This window comes from Aethina tumida, chromosome 2 (genome assembly GCF_024364675.1).
Source record: "Aethina tumida isolate Nest 87 chromosome 2, icAetTumi1.1, whole genome shotgun sequence".
NCBI classification, from domain to species: Eukaryota; Metazoa; Arthropoda; class Insecta; order Coleoptera; family Nitidulidae; genus Aethina; species Aethina tumida.
The window spans coordinates 6,972,701-6,994,588 of NC_065436.1; the positions used below are offsets into that span (position 1 = coordinate 6,972,701).

The 21,888-nt window shown below is 26.8% G+C and overlaps 2 protein-coding genes across 2 annotated transcripts in view; both read left to right on the plus strand.

Moving 5' to 3' along the window:
* LOC109605141 (cysteine-rich motor neuron 1 protein) overlaps nt 1-7,354 on the plus strand; it is a 330,447-nt gene extending 323,093 nt beyond the window's left edge. The window contains exons 2-4 of the mRNA XM_049963877.1: nt 3,418-3,757; nt 4,943-5,817; nt 5,874-7,354. Coding sequence (XP_049819834.1) covers nt 3,418-3,757; nt 4,943-5,817; nt 5,874-6,061 — 1,403 coding nt within the window. The 3' untranslated portion in view covers nt 6,062-7,354. The remainder of the gene's footprint in view (nt 1-3,417; nt 3,758-4,942; nt 5,818-5,873) is intronic.
* A 12,072-nt stretch (nt 7,355-19,426) lies between these two features.
* LOC109605140 (uncharacterized) lies at nt 19,427-21,239 on the plus strand. Its single transcript, XM_049962585.1, has 4 exons — nt 19,427-19,544; nt 19,598-20,320; nt 20,381-20,674; nt 20,727-21,239. The coding sequence occupies exons 1-4, from the start codon at nt 19,428-19,430 to the stop codon at nt 21,237-21,239; spliced, it is 1,647 nt and encodes a 548-aa protein (XP_049818542.1). The 5' UTR covers nt 19,427.
* The last annotated feature ends 649 nt before the right edge of the window (nt 21,240-21,888 follow it).

The following is a 21,888-nucleotide window of genomic DNA, read 5'->3' on the forward strand; positions in this document are numbered from 1 at the left end:
TTTTATCTTCAGAATTAAAATTAATCACAGTTTTTATTATATTAATTATAATTTTCATAATAAAATTGAATTATATTTTATTATACAAACACCAAAAACGTTTCAACCCTAAAATTATAATTTATTTTATTATTATTTTTTTAGGAAATATAATATATATATATATATATATATATATATATATATATATATATATATATATATATATATATATATATATATATATTATATGGTAATTATATTTTTATAATTTCTACATTAAAATTAAACATATATTTGAATTACAATAATCTCTTTTAGTATTAAGGAAAATCATTAAATTATGATCTTTGTGTACTAACAAAAGTAAAAATTATTTAATTAACATTAATACACATTTCAAATATTTTTTGGTTATTTTTATAAATGTAAAATATAATAATTTATAATAATTCACCAATTACTGTTACGTGATCTAGAAAATTATCCAACCTATTAGGAGAACACGGCAATAAATATGAAATTGGATGCAATTTTGTATTTCGCAATTCCGTTCCAAAATTGTCACACACGAAGCTCTTAAATTAACCTAATAGGCAGGTACGGTATAGTGCACGTTCGAAAATTAGTTTAAAATTTAATTATAACGAACATATTCCGCTTGGAAAATATTTTGCTTTAAAATTTGATGATTACCTTGGAGTATCACAATTTCCTTAAAATTTCATTTTAAATAGATTGTACCCGGACATAAGACAATGTTTAATAAATAAATAATTCATTCATAAGTATCAATAATCTACATCTACGAAATAATATGAATAAAATATAATTTTATTTCTTGTGAGAGTAGTTATTAATTTTCTTAAAAACTTTGCTGCCTAAAAAGAACACCAATAAATATATTAAAACAGTAATTACTTATCGAACATTGTATAATTTAAAAGTCAAATATGTAATAATAAAGATGTGAAGTATGTTAATTAAGAACATCTGCTTCACTTTATTGACGAACAACCCACGTCAATCAATTTTGTAGTTAACTACACTATGATTTATTCACACAATTCTATAATTTAATAATTACATTATTACATAAGTAACAAGTGAATTAGTCAACTAATTACACAACATTTTACATAGTTGTAAATATTAAAATAAAAATAAAAATGTATTGTACAAAAAACACATTTAAGGGTAACTGTAACATTTCAATTTTACGTTAAATTTAAAATTAGAATTTAATTTAAATAAAGTATTTGTGGGTTAGTGGTTCGTAAATAACAAATGTGTTATATGGACCACTACACCAAAAACATACCATTTAAATTACTACATTTGTATGGTCGAAATTTTAATGAAAATTTTAAATTAAAATTAATAAAAAGCTGTCAAAAATAATGAAAAGATTAAATACTATATGTATGTATTAAAGTTAAATAAATATAATTATCGTATTTATTAATAATTTTTATAATTTATACATAATAATTGAATCATATTTTTTAAATTTATATAAAAAAAAAATTACTGCCTTATATAAAATTGATTTACTGGATGATTAATTATAATAAATTTAATATAATATAATTATATTTCTTATATCAAAAGAGTTTTGCCCCGAAAATACATATTAGCCATAAACATATATATTATTTTTATCATAATAGTATGATATTTAAGATTTATATATTAGAATTTAATTTTATAATACTTACACCAAAAATTTGGTTAACTTAATAAACTATAAAAAACGTATCATAAATAACTATGTAACTATGAAATTTGAATTAAATGTCCAAAATATACAGAATTAATCCTACGATAAATATTATATGTGTAATTATATTCTTGTAGTAATTATTTTAAAATTTAATTATATTTTACGATACTAATACCAAAAATGTTTGCTAAAAAAATATATAAAAATTTACCATAAATAATTATGTTACTTTTACATATTAATTATTGTAATTTCTACTTTAAAATTGATTTATACTTTGTACACCAAAAATAGTAAATAAATTGTTGTACTTTTTTCATTAAATTATTAATAATTTTATGAAACTAATACTAAAAATATTTTACCTCCTGAATATATTAATATTAAATACACTCTTGGACAAAAATGTATATTAAAATACAATTAATTTCTATTAAAATTCTAAGAATAAGTTGATTATATTAAAAGTAATGTATTTTATTCACTGTTAGATCCATTTTTAACAGGTACTATTTAATTTTTTTAATTAATCAGTATAGTAACCTTTAAAATACTATAAAAAAAGTGATTTGGATGTTTAATAAATGTTTAAACATCGCGAATGCTCAAACAAATTGTACAATTACAATTACATCCAAAAGGCAATTAACTTTATGTTTTCAAATATCCTATCCTAATTCAATGGAATATTTTAATTAAGTTTTTTGTTTCGCATCCACCATTTTTACAACTGTTGTTAAAATGGCGAATGCGCAACCAATCCAATAATTAGTTACTATTAAACAAATTCTAAGAATAAGTTGATTATATTTAAAGTAATGTATTTTATTCACTGTTAGATTCATTTTTAACAGGTACTATTTAATTTTTTTAATTAATCAGTATAGTAACCTTTAAAATACTATAAAAAATATGATTTTAATGTTTAATAAATGTTTAGACATCGTGAATGCGCATACAAACTGTATAATTACAACTGCATACAAAAGGCAATTAATTTTATGTTTTCAAATATCTTATCCTAATTCATTTGAATATTTTAATTAAGTTTTTTGATTCGCATCTAACATTTTTCCAACTGTTGTTAAAAATGGCCAATACAGTAAAAGTTTCTTAGTTTTTTGTTGTTAGTTATTATTGGTTAATCTTCTCCTTGGAGGATTAAATTCGTGCATTATGTATCTATTTTATAAAAAAGCCCTAGCGGTGTGAGACTAAATGTGAAAATTTACTTTTTATGATAAGATTAGAGTCTGGTCATAATAATTTTACGATAAAGAGAAAGTAGAGCACATAAATATATTTATGGCACTTTGGGGAAAACAACAAAAACAAGAGAAAATTTATCGTCTTAAAGTAATGTTGGTTGATTAGCCTTTGTGAAAGCATTAGCAACAAATATTATAAGTAATTAGTAACGATTAATTGATAATTAAATTGAAATTACAACACCAAGAAGGGTGGTTACAATTTAATATTATCTATACTATTTCTCTGGCCATAACTGCACTTTTTCAAATTATTTTAAAGGATTTAAAATAGTCACAGATCCAATTATCATTTTGAATGTTTGGATTCTAATGAAAGAATTAAATAGATATCCTGTTAATCCTGTAGTTTGATCAAATATTTGGACATTTGTGTCAGGAAATTTTATTGTATTCATCGTTACTTTTAATTATTGTTATATTGTTTCTAATTTTAATTTGTTCCAGGCGTACCCTCAGCGCCCTCTCTGGAAGCCTGCCCACCCGACAGCATCCTGGTGGAAGGAAATTGCACGTGCAACCTCGATTCCTGCACGAAACCACCCTGCCTCTTCGATCTGCTACCCCTAACCAACGGCAGCGATCTACCCGGCGACTGTTGCCCGACCTACTCCTGCGTCGGTTGCAAGAACGAGACGTTGATAGATGGCCAGTGCCCTTGTGCTGAAGGCGCCGTTTTAAATGAAAAGGGACAATGCAGCTGCGTTGCCGAGGGCATGGAATTGGTGGACGGCGTCTGTCAGTGTAATCCCGACAGATGTGATCTGCCGATTGTATGTGACGACCGGTAATATTCCTCATTTATTTATCTTGCTAATTTAATCAATCAATATCGTTTTATCGATACGAAACATGTTTTGGAGCACCCTTATCTCTTAAGTTGTTCTCCTGGAAATTTAAAATGATTGCATTTTGCAAATTAAATAAACTTATGTTGAGGATATTGAAAGAAACATATAAAAATCATTTTTTTTAAAAGTAATTAATATTTTCTCAAAATGGGAATAATAGTAAATAAAATTTCTAGAAGTATTCTTTTAATCCCTTATACAGGAGATGGAACCGTAATTTTATTTAAATCCTTAATTGTTTATTTAATAAATAATAAATAATTCAATTTCAAAGTTTCCAAACTTTTGTCCAGGAGTCTATTATTAATTAAATAAACTTATGTTGGGGATATTGAACATCGACTTGTAGATTTTTTTCATTAAAAGTAATTATTTTCTCAAAATGGGAATAAATGATGAATAATGAATAATTAATGAATAATGAATAATGAATAATGAATAATGAATAATGAATAATGAATAATGAATAATGAATAATGAATAATGAATAATGAATAATGAATAATGAATAATGAATAATGAATAATGAATAATGAATAATGAATAATGAATAATGAATAATGAATAATGAATAATGAATAATGAATAATGAATAATGAATAATGAATAATGAATAATGAATAATGAATAATGAATAATGAATAATGAATAATGAATAATGAATAATGAATAATGAATAATGAATAATGAATAATGAATAATGAATAATGAATAATGAATAATGAATAATGAATAATGAATAATGAATAATGAATAATGAATAATGAATAATGAATAATGAATAATGAATAATGAATAATGAATAATGAATAATGAATAATGAATAATGAATAATGAATAATGAATAATGAATAATGAATAATGAATAATGAATAATGAATAATGAATAATGAATACTCAAAATTTGGGTTTGATTTTCATTTTGGTCCAAATTCTCCCAAATTTCGTTTAGAAGACTCTCCACATCCTCCTATCGTTTAGGATGGTCCCTTAAACATCTCCCAGTAATGTCCTAGATATGTTCTGTTAAGTTAAGGTCTGGACTATGAGTTGGCCAAGCCATATTATCTCTGACTTTTGAAGATTTAGAGTTTATTTAACAATATGAATCATTTTTCCAGCTCTGTTCGTGTAAGCGAAGACGACAGCATCAACAAAGGAAAATGCTGCAAGCAGTATAAATGCATCGCATGCCCCCCAGACAGTTTCCCAACGGATAACCCCGACGACGAACTGGAAAACCACTGCGTCTGCCACAAGTGTCACTACGACTGCAAAAACAACCAGAAGGTGAACGTCCTGAAAGAAGGCAAAGGATTCCCAGGCGAGTGTTGCGATTTGTACGAGTGCCAGAACAATCGATCGTGCTTGCTTGAAAACCAAAAGTACGAGAGCGGAGCCACTTGGGTGTGGCACCACACCCACAACTGCACTTGCGAGGACGGCCTCGCCAAATGCTGGATGTTCAATCTGAACGACCAGTTTTGCATCGAAGGAGATAGAATATACAAGGAGGGGGAGTCCTGGCAAGACGAAATATGTACGGTTTGTACGTGCAAGAACGGCTCCAGGGCGTGCATTTCCAATTACTGCGATTTCGAGTACAAGAAGAAGGAGTTCTATAAGCCTTTGAACAACTGTACCGACGATCATGAGCACAACTCATCCTGGAATCCGGACGAATGCACCCGTTGTTCTTGCAACAATGGTACCATTAGCTGTGAGCAGCTTTGCGAAGTTATCGTTCCACCAATAATCAGCTGCCAACCTCTGGTGCATTGCCACAAGAAGTGTGAAAATGGGTTTAAAATAAAGAATGGATGCGAAATATGTAAATGCAAACTGACTGGCAAATCGAACGAGTTGAACAGAAATGTTTCGAAAATTAAAAAGAATAGTACCATACATACAACACCAGCGACTCCGACTACCACTCTGGTTTCTCCCTTCTTTATTGGCGATACTAACGAAGCCATCAATGTAGCCTGTAACGACAGTAAGACTTATAACATGACCTAGTGCTTATAAAGTTCTAATTTACTTTGTTTTCAGGTGTCAAATATACTTGGATTATTATTGGCGTCCTTGGATTACTTGTTATGTTGTTGCTCGTCATCACAATATTTTTGGGTTGCTACCTATGTAATTACAGACAGAAACAGAACACCTACGACTTCGACTGCAAATACGGCCCCATCTCTCATAACAACAATCTAATACAGAAAAATAACAACGAGTAAACGTTTAGTTATAGGTAATGTTTCGTTACTTACATTGTGATAAAAAATTATTTATATTTTTAAAACATTGAGAACAAAATATGATTTATTAGTACATTTCATACTGTTTATTTTACTCACTTTTTACGATTATTTTATAGCATATTACTCGACTGATTTTTACGTTATTTTTGCTATTGATAATAGTACGATTGCTAATTTAATTTATTGAAAGAAGTGGTTATCGAAATTGTCATCATAGATACAAAACCATTTCCCAAATTATATTGGCGTACATCACCATTAAAAAAAATTAGAATGCACCTTGCTAGATAAAAATGTGTTAAAATCTTTGTTTAAAAAATTGAAATATTTGAAGTACCATCAATGTGATGTTATGAGGTTTTAACTTTCTATTGTACTACAAATATTTCTTTTATGATCTCTTCTTTCATTTAACATTAAGTGGTAGCTCACTTGTGCACGAACATACGAATATGTCACCCCCTTTTAATTAACGTTAATTAACCATAAATTTAATAACTTGTCTTGAATATTTTAATTGTTTAATCTCGAGATTGACGAGAATACGATATCGTATGTAAAAATACGCTGTGATATGCAATCGGGCTCGGATTAATAATCTCCTTTGAAACTTTCCGTGTTGGAAAGCTTTTTTTAATGGACTCCTTGTTTTATTCTTTTTTCTTTCGCGACGATAAATCATATTTTACTGTAAATATGTTATATTCGGTAGGCAGGGTTTTTCTTAAGTATCCTTTTGTTTTTTTATTTTAATCTGAAAACGATAATGTGTAATTTTCTCAAATTTGTTTACCCCTTTTCTGGATGTGTATCCGAATGAGACAAAAACGGATCTCAAAAATAAAAAAAAAAATATTTATGTAAATTTATTTAGTAACATTTAGATGTGTAGGTAAGGCCTGTTTCTCTCGTATGTTTTGTTATTAATTCATAAATATGTCTTGAACAAAATTGAAAAAATCATTTATTTATTATAATAGAATGTATAGTTCTTTTTGTAATTTAAGTTAATTTGACTTTGATTAGATATTTCAAGTAGATAATGTTGTATATACTTTTTATAAATTAAGGTCTCATTGATTTAAATATTGTTAAAAATAGTTTTTAAAAGATATGTTTGTTTATATTGTTCCTATTAAAGACTAATGTATGTGTAATGTAATCCAGTATTTGAAGTTAGTATTGCTTAAACAAACTTTAGTTGTAAGCCTTTGTCTAGATTATTTATTCTTGTAAATATTCATTATGGTAATAAAATTGTTCATTTAATATTTGACTTTTACTTCCCCCTTCCACATAAAATGCATTAAATAATTATAACATTTTATGAGTAAATTAGTAATAACCTTCATAATTAAATATAATAAACTAAAATTAAACAATTCAAATCAACCAAAAATGGTATATAAAGAATTGTTTGGAGTGACAAATTCAAGTTTAACCTGTTTAACAGTGAGATATTGTCCTACGTCCAAAAGGTGAACGATTGAATAAAAAATATATAAAGACAACTGTTAAACTTGGAGAAGGATCTGTGGTTGTATGAGGTCGTTTTTCTTCGTACGGAGTTATATCACATAGAGGGCAGTTTATATAGACATCCTTAATAGTGTTTTAGAGCAATATTTGTTTGAAAAAAAATACAGTGACTCCAAACCAATGTGAATTGGTTGGCTAAAACAAAAAATAATATTATGACAAAGAAATATTAACAATAAAATAAATTAATAAGCTCAAATTCAATTTGTGAATATTTTATTTTTCTTAATGATATTTATACTTTTATGTTAGTTAAGGTCAGATCTTCCAACTAAACGTAAATTGAGTTTTCAGTAATCAATAAATCTTGAATGATACTGATACTATCTGATACAGCAAGTTACAGTTAAACAATTTAATATATTCAATTGCTTAACAACTATTATCATTACAAATCAGATAATTTTCAGATCAGATTATATATCCAGTATAATGATAATAAAATATTTATTAGCCTCAATTTACCATATTATTTAGTAACATAAAATTAAGAAGAATAAATGAATAGAAAACCATTTACAAATCTATTTATAATAGTAAAATATTTGAATTAATTATTTACTACAATTACTCTTCTTTTATTTTACAATACATATTTTTAGTATTTACAAACAGAAAATTATTAATAATAAATTTTCCTTTTTATTTATATTCGACTTCCAAGTAATAACACCTGTACTTGTTAAAAAATATATCTGTTTAAATAATTATCAGTCACTTAGTTAATGGTAATTATTATTATTAATGTCTATTTCCTAAGATATAGGAAATTTTTTTATAAGATAAAATGCAATTCTATATCTAAAGTATTATTTAAGAATTTATCACCTAATCTCCTAAATTGATTAATTTTTAATTTATTTATGTTTATTGGTACAAAACAACGTTTTAAGACATTCTTCATAAAATTATTTAAATTTTAGAAGCAATCTGAAAGGTTATAAAATTATCACATTAAATAAATATGTAATTCAATCTTACTCAGATAATGATCACAATTTATATTTATAAGAAATTAATTTTTGCTATATGGGTTATTTTATAAACAAGTCACTTAAAGATAGATAAGCAAAATAGCAGTACAGAACATTTTAGGAAATTAACTGATTTTTAGAATTTTATGGAATTATCTGTGCCATATTGATTCAACATTTATAAAGTCAAAATCTATATTAGAAATTAATTATTTTCACTAAAACCTAAAGTTCAGATGACTATTTGATGTCAAAAATAAAATCTAATGTCGGTAATTTTATACTCTGAACTTGTGTCCTAATTTTTTATAAGGAAGTCACCTACTTAAAGATAAAGAAATGAACACTTATAAAATTATCCGTTTTTAGTATGAAATGATAGTTTAATCGTTTTCGCGAGAAATAAATTTCAATAAGGTGTTTTAAATCACTAATAATATCTTGTTTTTGTAATATTATTCTCTAGATACGAAAATAAAATAAATGTACAAAAAATATAATAAGGTACAATTTTAAACTGACGTTTAATTTTTAGTTATTAGGAAATAAAAATGTTACTTAAAATATTATATCCAACCTAGATATCTTTCTTCAACAAGGAGTTTTTGGCTACATTTTCTTCTTTTCGAAGATATAAATAAAAATATGAGTGATATACACACAGATACGTGTCATTTATAAGTATATTCTGACATGAGTTGGGCCTGAAATCTTAATGTTACCAAACTATTCAGCTGTAACCAGCCTAAATTTATTATAATATGACAAAAGAATCTCTTCTAATCATGGAAAAATCGGAACATAATCACCAATGTGGTATGTGACAGACAAAAGACAGAAAGCAAAAAATTTATAGGGCCAAATAGTCACATGTCCAAGAAACATAGAATAAGGTAAGTTAGTTAATAGACTGTTAGAAATGTAAGGATGGTTACGACGCTACCTAATCCTTTGAAACAAAGGGTACGTTACAAAAAAAAAATTAAACTCTAGGTGACCTGTAGAAATGTTCACCAAGAAAGTATTCGTAATGCTAAACATAATAGTTTAAAGTATAGTAATCTAATCTCAAAAATAAAATCAATCTCATATGATTTCCCACATCTATTACATTCATAATAGTACATATTGGTACTAAGGAATTTTACATAACACTGAGAGTTATGAAATTATTGACGAATTCCAAAACAACATGAATCAACACAAACAGAATTGTTTTGTATTTTGATTAAATTCATTGAAAATTATTTTTAATTTTACAAACATTTAGATTATAATCATTATTATATTTGTCTAGGGAATATTTTTATACAAACAAACAATTGATAAATTATTAAAAAAACAATTTAATTTTAGCATTATTGAAATGTTTTCCATACATATTGAATCACCTTTTTTATCTTAAGTTTTGAAAGTAAGCAATCTTTCAAGTCTAGAGATGTCCCTGGATATACCATTCGTAGATTCCAGACAATTTGTTTGAGTTACCATTGTTATCTACCAATCTGGTGCTGTTGTTATAAGCCAACTTCACATTTTGAAATTTATTTCCAAGTACAACCACGTCTTAAGACATTCTTCATAAATATATTTATAAAGTTTTAAAACTACAAGTTTGTAAAAATAAGTATAATCGATTAAAAAAAACTATTTTTATTACTAAATTATAGTTAGATAATTATCACTGGTATATTTATTATAATTTCTAATTTTTACTATATGGGATTTTTTACTAGCAAGCCACTTTAAAACAGCCACTTAAGCATAGATAAACAAATGAACAGAATAGTAGTAGTAGACAATTTTATGGAATTAACGGATTTTTAGACAGGTGATAATGATAAAGTCAAAATCTGTATAAAAAATTATTTTCACTAAAATCAAAAGTTCACATGTCAAAATAAAATCTAATATTTGTAATTTTATACCTGAACTATAACAGTTTAAAAAATATAATACAATACTGCAATAATAATTTCTAATTTTTACGATATAGGAATTTTTTACAAGAAAGTCACCTACTTAAAGATAATTAAATGAACACTTCACAGAACATTATGGAATTATCTGTTTTTAGTTTAGTCATTTTAACGAGAAATAAACTTCAATAAAGAGTTTTAAGTCAAAAATAATATTTGATATTTGAATATTATTATACAGGGTGTCCTTTAGACTGTTTCAAAAAAATCGACAATTTTTTTTTCTTATTTTTATCGAAAATCTTGTTAGAAATGGTAAAAAAAATACTGTGAAAGTTACAGCTCTTAATATTAATATTAAGAGGTGCCGCATCGTAAATTTTAATTTCCCGGGTAAATAACACGAGAACGGTGTTCTGTTGGATTTTGAAATTTTTTAACTCTCGTTAGAGATAATATTTCAAAATGATCAAAACAGACTTTTATAGAAAATTTAACGCTCTACGAAAAATGTCTCTTACAGTTTTTTGATATATTCATTTTTTCAAAAGTTATTTAACATTAAAGTTGGATTGATTTAAAATTTTGACATTTTTCTCATTTTCCGACGCAACCATCAACTTTATGGCAAAATTTTATATGATATTTTTGTAGAGAATTCAATTTTCTATAAGTTATCTCCGAAAAAGTTTTTAATATTTTTTACAAATCATAAATTATCTGCAGAAAACTAAAAATTTTATTAAATAAATGTTATTTTACTGCTTAAAATTAAGCATTTTATTTAAATAAATAGATTTTTACTAAAAAAATTGATTGTTTATTATAATCAAAATAGTATATATCGTTACACTAACAGACTTTTACTACAATTTAGCAATTTTTTTCTGTATTCACTTATAACTAGCAATAAGCGTTTCACGAAAAATGAAGAGCAATTACAATACTTATTGCTAGTTATAAGTGAATACAGAAAAAATTGCCAAATTGTAGTAAAAGTCTATTAGTGTAACGATATATACTACTTTCATTACAATAAACAATAATTTTTTTTAGTAAAAATCTATTTATTTAAATAAAATGCTTAATTTCAAGCAGTGAAATAACATTTATTTAATAAAATTTTTAGTTTTCAACAGGTAACTTATGATCTGTAAAAAATATCAAAAACTTTTTCAGAGATAAATTATAGGAAATTGAATTCTCTACAAAAAATGTTATATAAAAATTTGCCATAAAGTTGATGGTTGCGTCAGAAAATGAGAAAAATGTCAAAATTTTAAATCAATCCAACTTTAATGTTAAATAACTTTTGAAAAAATGAATATATCAAAAAACTGTAAGAGACATTTTTCGTAGAGCGTTAAATTTTCTATAAAAGTCTGTTTTGATCATTTTGAAATATTATCTCTAACAAGAGTTAAAAAATTTCAAAATCCAAGAGAATACCGTTCCCGTGTTATTCAAACGGGATATTAAAATTTACGATGCGGCACCTCTTAATATTAATATTAAGAACTGTAACTTTCACAATATTTTTTTACCATTTCCAACAAGATTTTCGATATAAATAAGAAAAAAAAAAAAAAATTGTCGATTTTTTTGAAACAATCTAGTGTCCTTAAATGGAGTCCATAATGTAGTTATCATATTGTGTCTCGGAAACTAGGTCAAAGGTAAAATAACTAAATTTTGTACAGTTACATAACTTTTTAAGACTAATAAAATAGATTTGAAAGGATTTAAAAATTTTACTAGGAGGGTGTTGGAGGGAGTGAGGAACTTAAAATTCTCCTAACTTTTTTGAATGAATTTTAACTTTGACATTACAATATGAAATTTAAAAAATTTTTACCTAAAAATGGTCCTCTTGTTGAACTTCGATAGCATGCATCGTTTCCAAGCAAAATCAAATTTGAAGTTTGATCTCATAAATTCTAGGATATCGATCAAAATTGATTTAGAATTTTGTGAGATCAGTTATTAAGAGCATCGCAGCAACTGGCAGAACTCTTGAAGGCCTGTATCTTCTTAGAAAGCAGAGCTGAGGTCAAGACTATGTGGTTAATTTTTGCACACTCATATGTGGTTTAAAACTAATATTTAATTTACAGTTATATTGAAATAAAAATGATACTTAAAATGTACAAAAATGTGAATGATATACACCTGTGATATTACCAACGATTCGTTAATAAGTATGTTCCCAAAAAGTTCACCTGCGACCAGTTTAAATTTAAATAATATTTTGGTATTTCTAACTATGTAAAAATCAGATAATAATCTCCATTGTGGTACATGCAGACTACAAGCAGGTCATATTAGACTGAAATTACAAGAATCAAATCTTAAATTTGTCGAAAATAAGAAATATACAATGTCAAATATCTACATGTCCAAAAAAACAAGAACAGACTGAGTTATTTAATAGTGATTTCACTACACCAAAGAAATAAACATAAAGATAAACATGTAGACTAAAATATGGTACTAAAGATTAGAAATCTAATCACACAAATAAATCGATTCTCATATTATTTCCCACATCTAATATATTCATAATTGTACTTTGGTACAAAGGAATTTTACAACACATAAAAATTATTTACCAATTAAATTAATAGAAAAACAATTCTCAAATTGAGAGTTGATAGTAAAATTTTTGAGGATTCCAAAACAACATGAAACACAACAAACCGAATTGTTTTCTACTTAATTAATACTTAATGATTAAATTAATTGAAAATTATTTTTAATTTTAGATTTTAATCATTTTTATATTTGTGTGGGGTATATTTTTGTGTAAACCACTTATCGATAAATTATAAAAAACAATTTAAATTTAGCATTATTGCAATCATTTCCATATAAATTAAATCACCTTATGGAATTATCATTAATATACATGTATGTCCAAAAGTTTGGGATATTGGAATATTTCATATTTATTGATATTTTTCTTAAGCCTTTTTTTGTAAAGGGTTTTTATTTTCACATGTTTATTGGCATAAACCAAAGTCTTAAGATATTCTTCATAAAAATATTTATCAAGTTTTAAAACTGTTAGTTTATTTTTAGTATAATTTATAATTTCTACAGTATGGTTATAAGACACAATACAAACAGAATTGTTTCGTACTTTGATTAAGTTCATTGACATTTATTTTTAATGTCACAAGGATTTAGATTATAATCATTATTATATATGTCTAGGGTATATTTATGCTCAAACCACTTATCGATAAATATTTAAGAAATATTATATTTTAGAACTTCATCACTTCACCTTCTACCGTGTAAAACTATATAAAAATTTTCTGTAAATTATTGAAAATTAATAAAAGGGTTATCATGTATTTTAAAAATATGAGAAATCATAAAAAAAAATATAAATATTTTTTTATTAAATTTAATAAAAATTACAACATTTTCAAAAATTCATGAAATTGACAAATTTTGTTTGATGAACTATTTCTTTTTTGAAAATCAGTATTGTTCAAGTTTAAAGTTAATTTTTCTCTAAGAAATTTTGATTTTTTCAATTGACCAAGACAAGTTCTTCATTAAGTCTATATGAAACAAATATATTTGACATAAATATTATTTTTTATTATATAAAACGTGAAACCTCAATTTAATTAAAAAAATAATTTTCCTCTAGGAAATATTATACCACAATAATAATTTCTAATTTCTACGATATAGGAGTTTTTTACAAATAACTCATCTACTCAAAAATAGATAAATGAATACTTCACTTAACATTATGGAAATATTTCTTTTTTTAGTTTCACGAAAAATAAATTTCAATAAGAAGTTTTAAATCAAAAATAATATTTAATATTTAAATTTTATTGTACAGGGTGTCCTTAAATGGAGTCCACAAAAATTACAAAATTTTCAAAAATTCATAAAATTGAAATTTTTTTTGTGATGAACTATTTATTTTTTGAAAATATTCTATTTTTTATTCTATTTTGATGATTGTTCAAGTTTGAAGTTAATTTTTCTCCAAAAATTTTGATTTCTTCAATTGACCAAGACAAGTTCTTCATATGAAATAAATATATTTGAAATAAATATTATTTTTTATTATATAAAACGTGAAACCTCAATTTAATTAAAAAAAATAATTTTCTTCTATAAATATTAATTTCAAAACGGTCAAAACATAAACCTTAATGAACCAAAGAGTTGAATATTAAAAAAAAAATTTCGATAGCTAAATTTTTTATGGCTGAAAATATGTGAATCAGGGAATTTTAAACAATTACCTTATCTCACTTATTTCCATGTAAAAATGTATATTTCTTGTAAAAAACTTAAATTTTACTAATATGAATATATTATGTATTATTTATAAGAATTATAAAATATTGTATTCACTAATGAATAAAAACCATGAAGTTTGTTTAATAAAATGATGATGATTATTAAAGAATTGCCCAATTAATTATCTTCCAGCATTATTAAATCCATTATATTTGATAGTGACACTCCATCTATTAATATATAACACTGCATGGTTTGTTAGAAACATTTTTTATCCCGTTTTTTGTTGGACTTTTATTAGAATTTTTTTTAGAAATCAACCTATTATTTAGATTTGATAATAATAGAAATATGAAAGTTTTAATAGACATAAAAGTATGTTAATATTTTTTTATTTTAGTAAATAAAAGAAATATGTGAGATCTATAAACTCCTTAATGAAAAACAAATATTTCAGAGATGAAAAAATATATTTTTAATATTAGTGTTCTTAAATTGAGAACACATAAATTGGCCACATATTCTTGACTACAAAATAGGCCTATTTGACCCATTTTACCAATATACCAATATGCTTCCTCGGAAAGACACAGTTCTTCAAAGATTCTTCCAGTTGCTTTAATCCTCTTAGTAACTGATCTCACAAAATTCTAAATCAATTTTGACTTTTTGATATTTTTGTATTATTTATTTATTTATATTATTATTTATTTATTTATATATTTATTTTATTTATATATTTATCACATATATGAAAATATTCGATCTTTTAGAATTTATGAGGAGGATGTTTAGGAGGTTTTCTTATTCTATTTTTGTTAGTTTCTGGTACATATCATGATAACAGGTGAAAAAAGCTGCACCCCGCACTTCGCCAAAACGGTATAACAATTACATGGGAATTTCGGGCTCATTTTGGGCTAATTTCGGCCCAAAAGTAAAAATTTTGGGCTCGAAAAATAACCGCTTTTTTTTAATTTTAAAGTGCGGGGTGTAGCTTTACCGTAAAGCTACACCCCGCACTGAGTTTCAAAGGCTGGGGCTATCGAATCAAAAAAATTTGCATGCAGGAATTTCGGGCTCTTTACGGGCTCACGAATGATCAAAAGAAAAAAAAATGTAGCTCAAAAAATAATGGGTAATTTTTAAAATTTTAAGATTTCTACGTACTTGCACTTTTCTCATTGACATTACAGGGTTAATTCTGTCGATTCCGAAGTGTTCTTGGTACTGAAATTACGGGCTTTTTAAGGGTTAATTTCGGCCCAAAAGAAAAAATTTTGGGCTCGAAAAATAACCGTTTTTTTTTTATTTTTAATGTGCGGGGTGCAGCTTTACCGTAAAATTAGACTCCGCGCTGAGTTTCAAGGGGTGGGGTTATCGAATCAAAAAATTTTATATGCAGGAATTTCGGGCTGTTTATAGGCTCACGAATGGTCAAAAGAAAAAAAATGTAGCTCAAAAAATAATGGGTGATTTTTAAAATTTTAAGATTTCTACGTACTTGCACTTTTCTCATTGACATTACACGGTTAATTCTGACGATTCCGAAGTGCTCTTGGTACTGAAATTTCTACTCAAAATTAAAAATTTTGGGCTCTAAAAATCAATTTTTTATTTAATTGTTAATTAAGTTTGTGTGTAAGTCCACTTATTGAAAATATGCAGTTGGATACGGTGATTTGGAAATTTCAGGTTTTTTATATACTAAATAATGTTCATAAGTAAACAGTTTTTTTGTATGAATTACCGTTTTGATAAGGGCTAACTTTTTTATATTTTATATAACTTTATGTTACGCAGTCTCGTTGTTTTAAATTTGTTGTTTAAATAATTGTATCTTTCAAATTAGATGTTTTGAATAAAACACTCTGTTTTTCGGGTTGAAAATGGTTTGAGTACCATGTTTATTCAAAAAATAATTTAAAAAAATAAAATGTTATTTCTGAAAACCTTTCCTAAGTGATTTTCGAGTATATAATGACATGAGGTTGGATATCTTTATTTTTTAGAGGAAATTCGCCAATTTTTAGGTCATCGATTTCTGTCCACGTGCGATCTTCATAATAAATTGCAGCAGTATAATGCTGCACCAAGAAATCAACATTTATATCTATGTATATATATATATATATATATATATATATATATATATATATATATAAATAGATATAAATATATATATATAAATATATACTATGAATATTTATTTAGAAATGGTACAAGTGTACAACCCAAATTATGGGGTTACTTCACCTTCACAAAATGTTTACTTTAAAAATACTTATGTAAATTCATTGAATTTTTTGGGTTAATTTATGGTATAGCACAGCCCACCAAGACAACGAATTTGTTGTTTCACTTGTACAAGTATATTATTGCTGTATTCTTCTCTCTCACACCCTAACTCTCATATTCAGACCGCAAACGAAACTGGACCTTAGGGTGGTCCATTCTTCTGCAGCTGACTGTAGAGTCGGCTGCAGAATGGCATTACCACCCTAAGATCGAGTTTCGTTTGCGACCTGAACAAGCGGGCTCACATAAATTATCCCCAAATTTACATTTATTTGTATTTTAGTAAGTAACAATTTTGTGTGACCATCTCAACGCAATAATTGTAGAACACTTCTGTAAATTTAAAAATTTTTGAGTAGTAATATAATTATATTATTAAAAAATTATTATTTATAAATTTGCATCGTATTATATATAATACATTTTGTGCATTTACGTAATTACGTCTAATTTTACGGTAAAGCTGCACCCCGCACATTAAAAATAAAAAAAAAACGGTTATTTTTCGAGCCCAAAATTTTTTCTTTTGGGCCGAAATTAACCCTTAAAAAGCCCGTAATTTCAGTACCAAGAACACTTCGGAATCGACAGAATTAACCGTGTAATGTCAATGAGAAAAGTGGAAGTACGTAGAAATCTTAAAATTTTAAAAATCACCCATTATTTTTTGAGCTACATTTTTTTTCTTTTGATCATTCGTGAGCCCGTAAAGAGCCCGAAATTCCTGCATATAAAATTTTTTGATTCGATAACCCCACCCCTTGAAACTCAGCGCGGAGTCTAATTTTACGGTAAAGCTGCACCCCTCACATTAAAAATAAAAAAAAACGGTTGTTTTTCGAGCCCAAAATTTTTTCTTTTGGGCCGAAATTAACCCTTAAAGAGCCCGAAATTTCAGTACCAAGAACACTTCGGAATCGACAGAATTAACCCTGTAATGTCAATGAGAAAAGTGCAAGTACGTAGAAATCTTAAAATTTTAAAAATCACCCATTATTTTTTGAGCTACATTTTTTTTCTTTTGATCATTCGTGAGCCCGTAAAGAGCCCGAAATTCCTGCATGCAAATTTTTTTGATTCGATAGCCCCAGCCTTTGAAACTCAGTGCGGGGTGTAGCTTTACGGTAAAGCTACACTCCGCAATTTAAAATTAAAAAAAAAGCGGTTATTTTTCGAGCCCAAAATTTTTACTTTTGGGCCGAAATTAGCCCAAAATGAGCCCAAAATTCCCATGTAATTGTTATACCGTTTTGGCGAAGTGCGGGGTGCAGCTTTTCTCACCTCATTATAACTACATTCAGTAACTAACCTTTGATGACCTGTATCTCTCTTAGGAAGCATATTGGTATATGGATAAATTGGGTCGAATCGGCCTAATTTGAAGTTTAGAAGAGAATATTGTTCCAGATACTAGCAGATCAAGTAATATGTATAAATATAGCCTTCCTGCTTATTAAGATTCTAATAATAATAAAACGGTATAAAATTAAAGAAAACCAAGTAAAAAAATTCCTCGTGGGGATCCCTAATTTAGATTAAAAACTCCACTATCCGTAAATCCTTAAGATTAAAAGTCAAGTGGTTTACAAGTGCTTGATAATTATCACAGATAATTTATCACTTTAAATTACAATATTGTATCAGAGAAAAATCATAGGTAAACATTTTATTTATTAATTAAATGTGTAATGTCATGTGCCAAAGTAGGTACAGGTGTTAATTAAAATCTTAATTTCTTATCGTATCGTATGTTTTTTATTGGTATAATTTTAATACACAAATATGGCACGTCGTCCAATTTTTAATAAACTATTAAAATTTATAATATAGTACAAAAGAATTTAATTCTTTGTTCTCAATCTCAATAATATAGAAATCTTCTGAGTCTGAAGTCAATTTCAGTCAAACTATGAATGGAACTAACTATGTAGTCTGACCTTGTTCCATACGAACTCTCACCCCTTTTTCTTCTCTTCCTTCATCCTTTTCCTAATTCGACAATGGTAATCTTTAGTACCAATAAATAAAAATAAATACCATACTAAAATACTATAGTAATCCTTCGTCATAAAAAATATTGTTAAACTAAACAATTTAATGTCAAAACCAGGTACTAAGCTCATTCAAATATGAATAAAGATGTTAATCATATGTACCAGTAAAACAATCTAGAATATGCCAAAAAATGTTCATTTTAAAAGTGGCCTTTTGATATATATCTGTTACGATTTTAAACTACATCTATATTCCCCCACTTACTCAATATTAACTGATAAATTATATATAAACGGTTAAAATCATCTTATCCCTTTACAGTAAAAATTTAAAGGCTGTGCCAAAATGAATCCAAATATTATAGCAACAAAAGATCTCAACGTTCCAGATGATATACCTGGAATTGGACACTTATATTTTGAACGCATGAAACAACATGCTAAGGAAAATAAAGTATTTCAAGTAAGTCCTGTTTATATTTGTATTACCAGAAATTATTTTAATGTTTTACTTAGATCGACGCCGATACAGGTGAAAAAAATACATATGCCTCAATGCTTGAGAGGGCTATAAGGACAGCAAAGTATCTTCAAGAAATTGGAGTTAAAGAAGGAGATATAGTGGCTATGTATGGCCCACCCCACGAAAATAGTTGCATTCCGTTTATTTCGAGCTTTTTTATCGGAGCAATTCCGACCAGTCCCAGTCCAGGTTTAACCGAAGAAGAAACTAAGCAACTGGTCCAATTATTAGACAATCCCAAAGTGTTCTTCACAATTCCGGATTGTGTTGAGCTCATCGAAAAGATCATAAAAGACCTTGGCTTGGAGGCAAAGATTATTGTTTTCGGAGACTGTGAGAATTACCCAAACTACTTTAAAATTATTGAGACTGAAGGGAACGACGATGATTTTAAACCAGTTGAAATCGATGATTTGAAGAAAATGGCTGTCTTGTATTATAGTAGTGGTAGCTCTGGTTTGCCAAAGGCAGTTTCAATTAACCACTATGCAATGATTGTGCAACTACAACCTAAACCTTTGGAAAATCCTAATACAGAATATATGTTAACTTGTGCAAAAAGAATTGGTAATAATTTTACTGTTATGGCACCTGGTAATTTCAATTGGATTAGTGCTGGAGTAATTCTATCCTCAACAATAAATCACGGATGCACCAGAATATTATACAAGGAATTAATTTTAGAAAAGTTATGGGATATAATTGAACAATTTAAAGTAAGTTTTGTGGTATAAGAATGAAGCCATATATAATATTTTTAAATAATTTTATTTCAGGTTAATTTCTTACTTTTGTCTTCTAATAATACATTTTCTCTTTGCAAATTACCTCCACCTAAGAGTGATCTCATACATTTGACCACTTTATTATTAGCTGGATCCCATGTTAGTGGTGAATCTATTGAAACTTTAAGAAAGTATTTGCCAAATTGTCTGGTTTATCAAGGGTATTCACAAACGGAATTCTGCGGATCAAACACACACTACGACCCTTACGATAAAGTCCACATGAAATATATATTGGAGAAACCTCTTTCTGTAGGTCTCCCTGGGCCTGGTATAACTTATAAAGTAAGTTTTTGGTTAATTATTTATGACACATAAACATGAATATTTACTACAGATAGTTGACCCCGACACAAACGAGATATTAGGGCCAAATCAAAAGGGTGAATTACGTTGCAAGGGACAAACCATGTTTAATGGTTATTACAGGGTGGATTCCAAAGAACATTTTGATGAAGATGGCTTTTATAAGACGGGTGATCTGGCTTATTATGACGAAGATAAGTGCTTTTACATAGTGGATAGGATTAAAGAAAACTTTAAATACAAAGGTTACCATATATGCCCTACTGAACTAGAAGATATAATTCGTCAACATCCAGCAGTTAAAGAAGTGGCTGTTATAGCCATCTACCATGATCTAGATCAGAACCACCCAGTCGCCATTGTGGTTCCAAATGAAAGTGTGAATGTTACTGCGGAGGAAATTCGTGAATTCTATGACTCCAGGGTTGGGGACACCAAAAAATTAAGGGGAGGTGTGAGACTGGTTAATTCTTTACCTATGACTGTTACAGGCAAAGTAAGGAAACAAGAACTCAGAAGATTGGTTCAAGAAAATTTGATTTAATTGTATGAGTAATATTTCAATTTTATCATTCACATAGATCTTATATTTTTATATAAATTTATTAAAAATTTCAAAAAATACAATAGTGTTTTTATAATTAAAGTTGTGTATAAATAAAAAACTATCGGATAATTAATTAAACTTTGTACAATATTGTATTTTATAATACAAAAAATATTACTATCTATTTAAAGTAAAAAAATATTGCTATCTATTTAAAGTATCACCAATTACTTACTTGAGGGGATATCTCTGTGCATTATTTTTTATACTTAAAACCATATATATCTATAAAAAATTCTCTGCAAACAATTTAGTTAATTTATATGTAACAGGAACTAGTTATCAATTCAATAATACATTTTGTGGGTAATATAAGATAAACTTTGATATCGCATTTAACGTTTTTTAGTTGATTGATTGGTTTAATTCAATGCAATGTACATGTCGAAAAAAGATTGTCGAATGATGTAAGCACATGTGACATGAATAACTTCAATATGGCATAGTGATTATAATTAAATAATAGTAATTTAATAATAAATTAAATGAAAGAGGTTTCTTTTTAACATTTCGATACATTAAAATATATAGGATGGCCCATCTTTTCGCAAAATCCAAAAAACATTGCAATACCTTCAATCCCTTA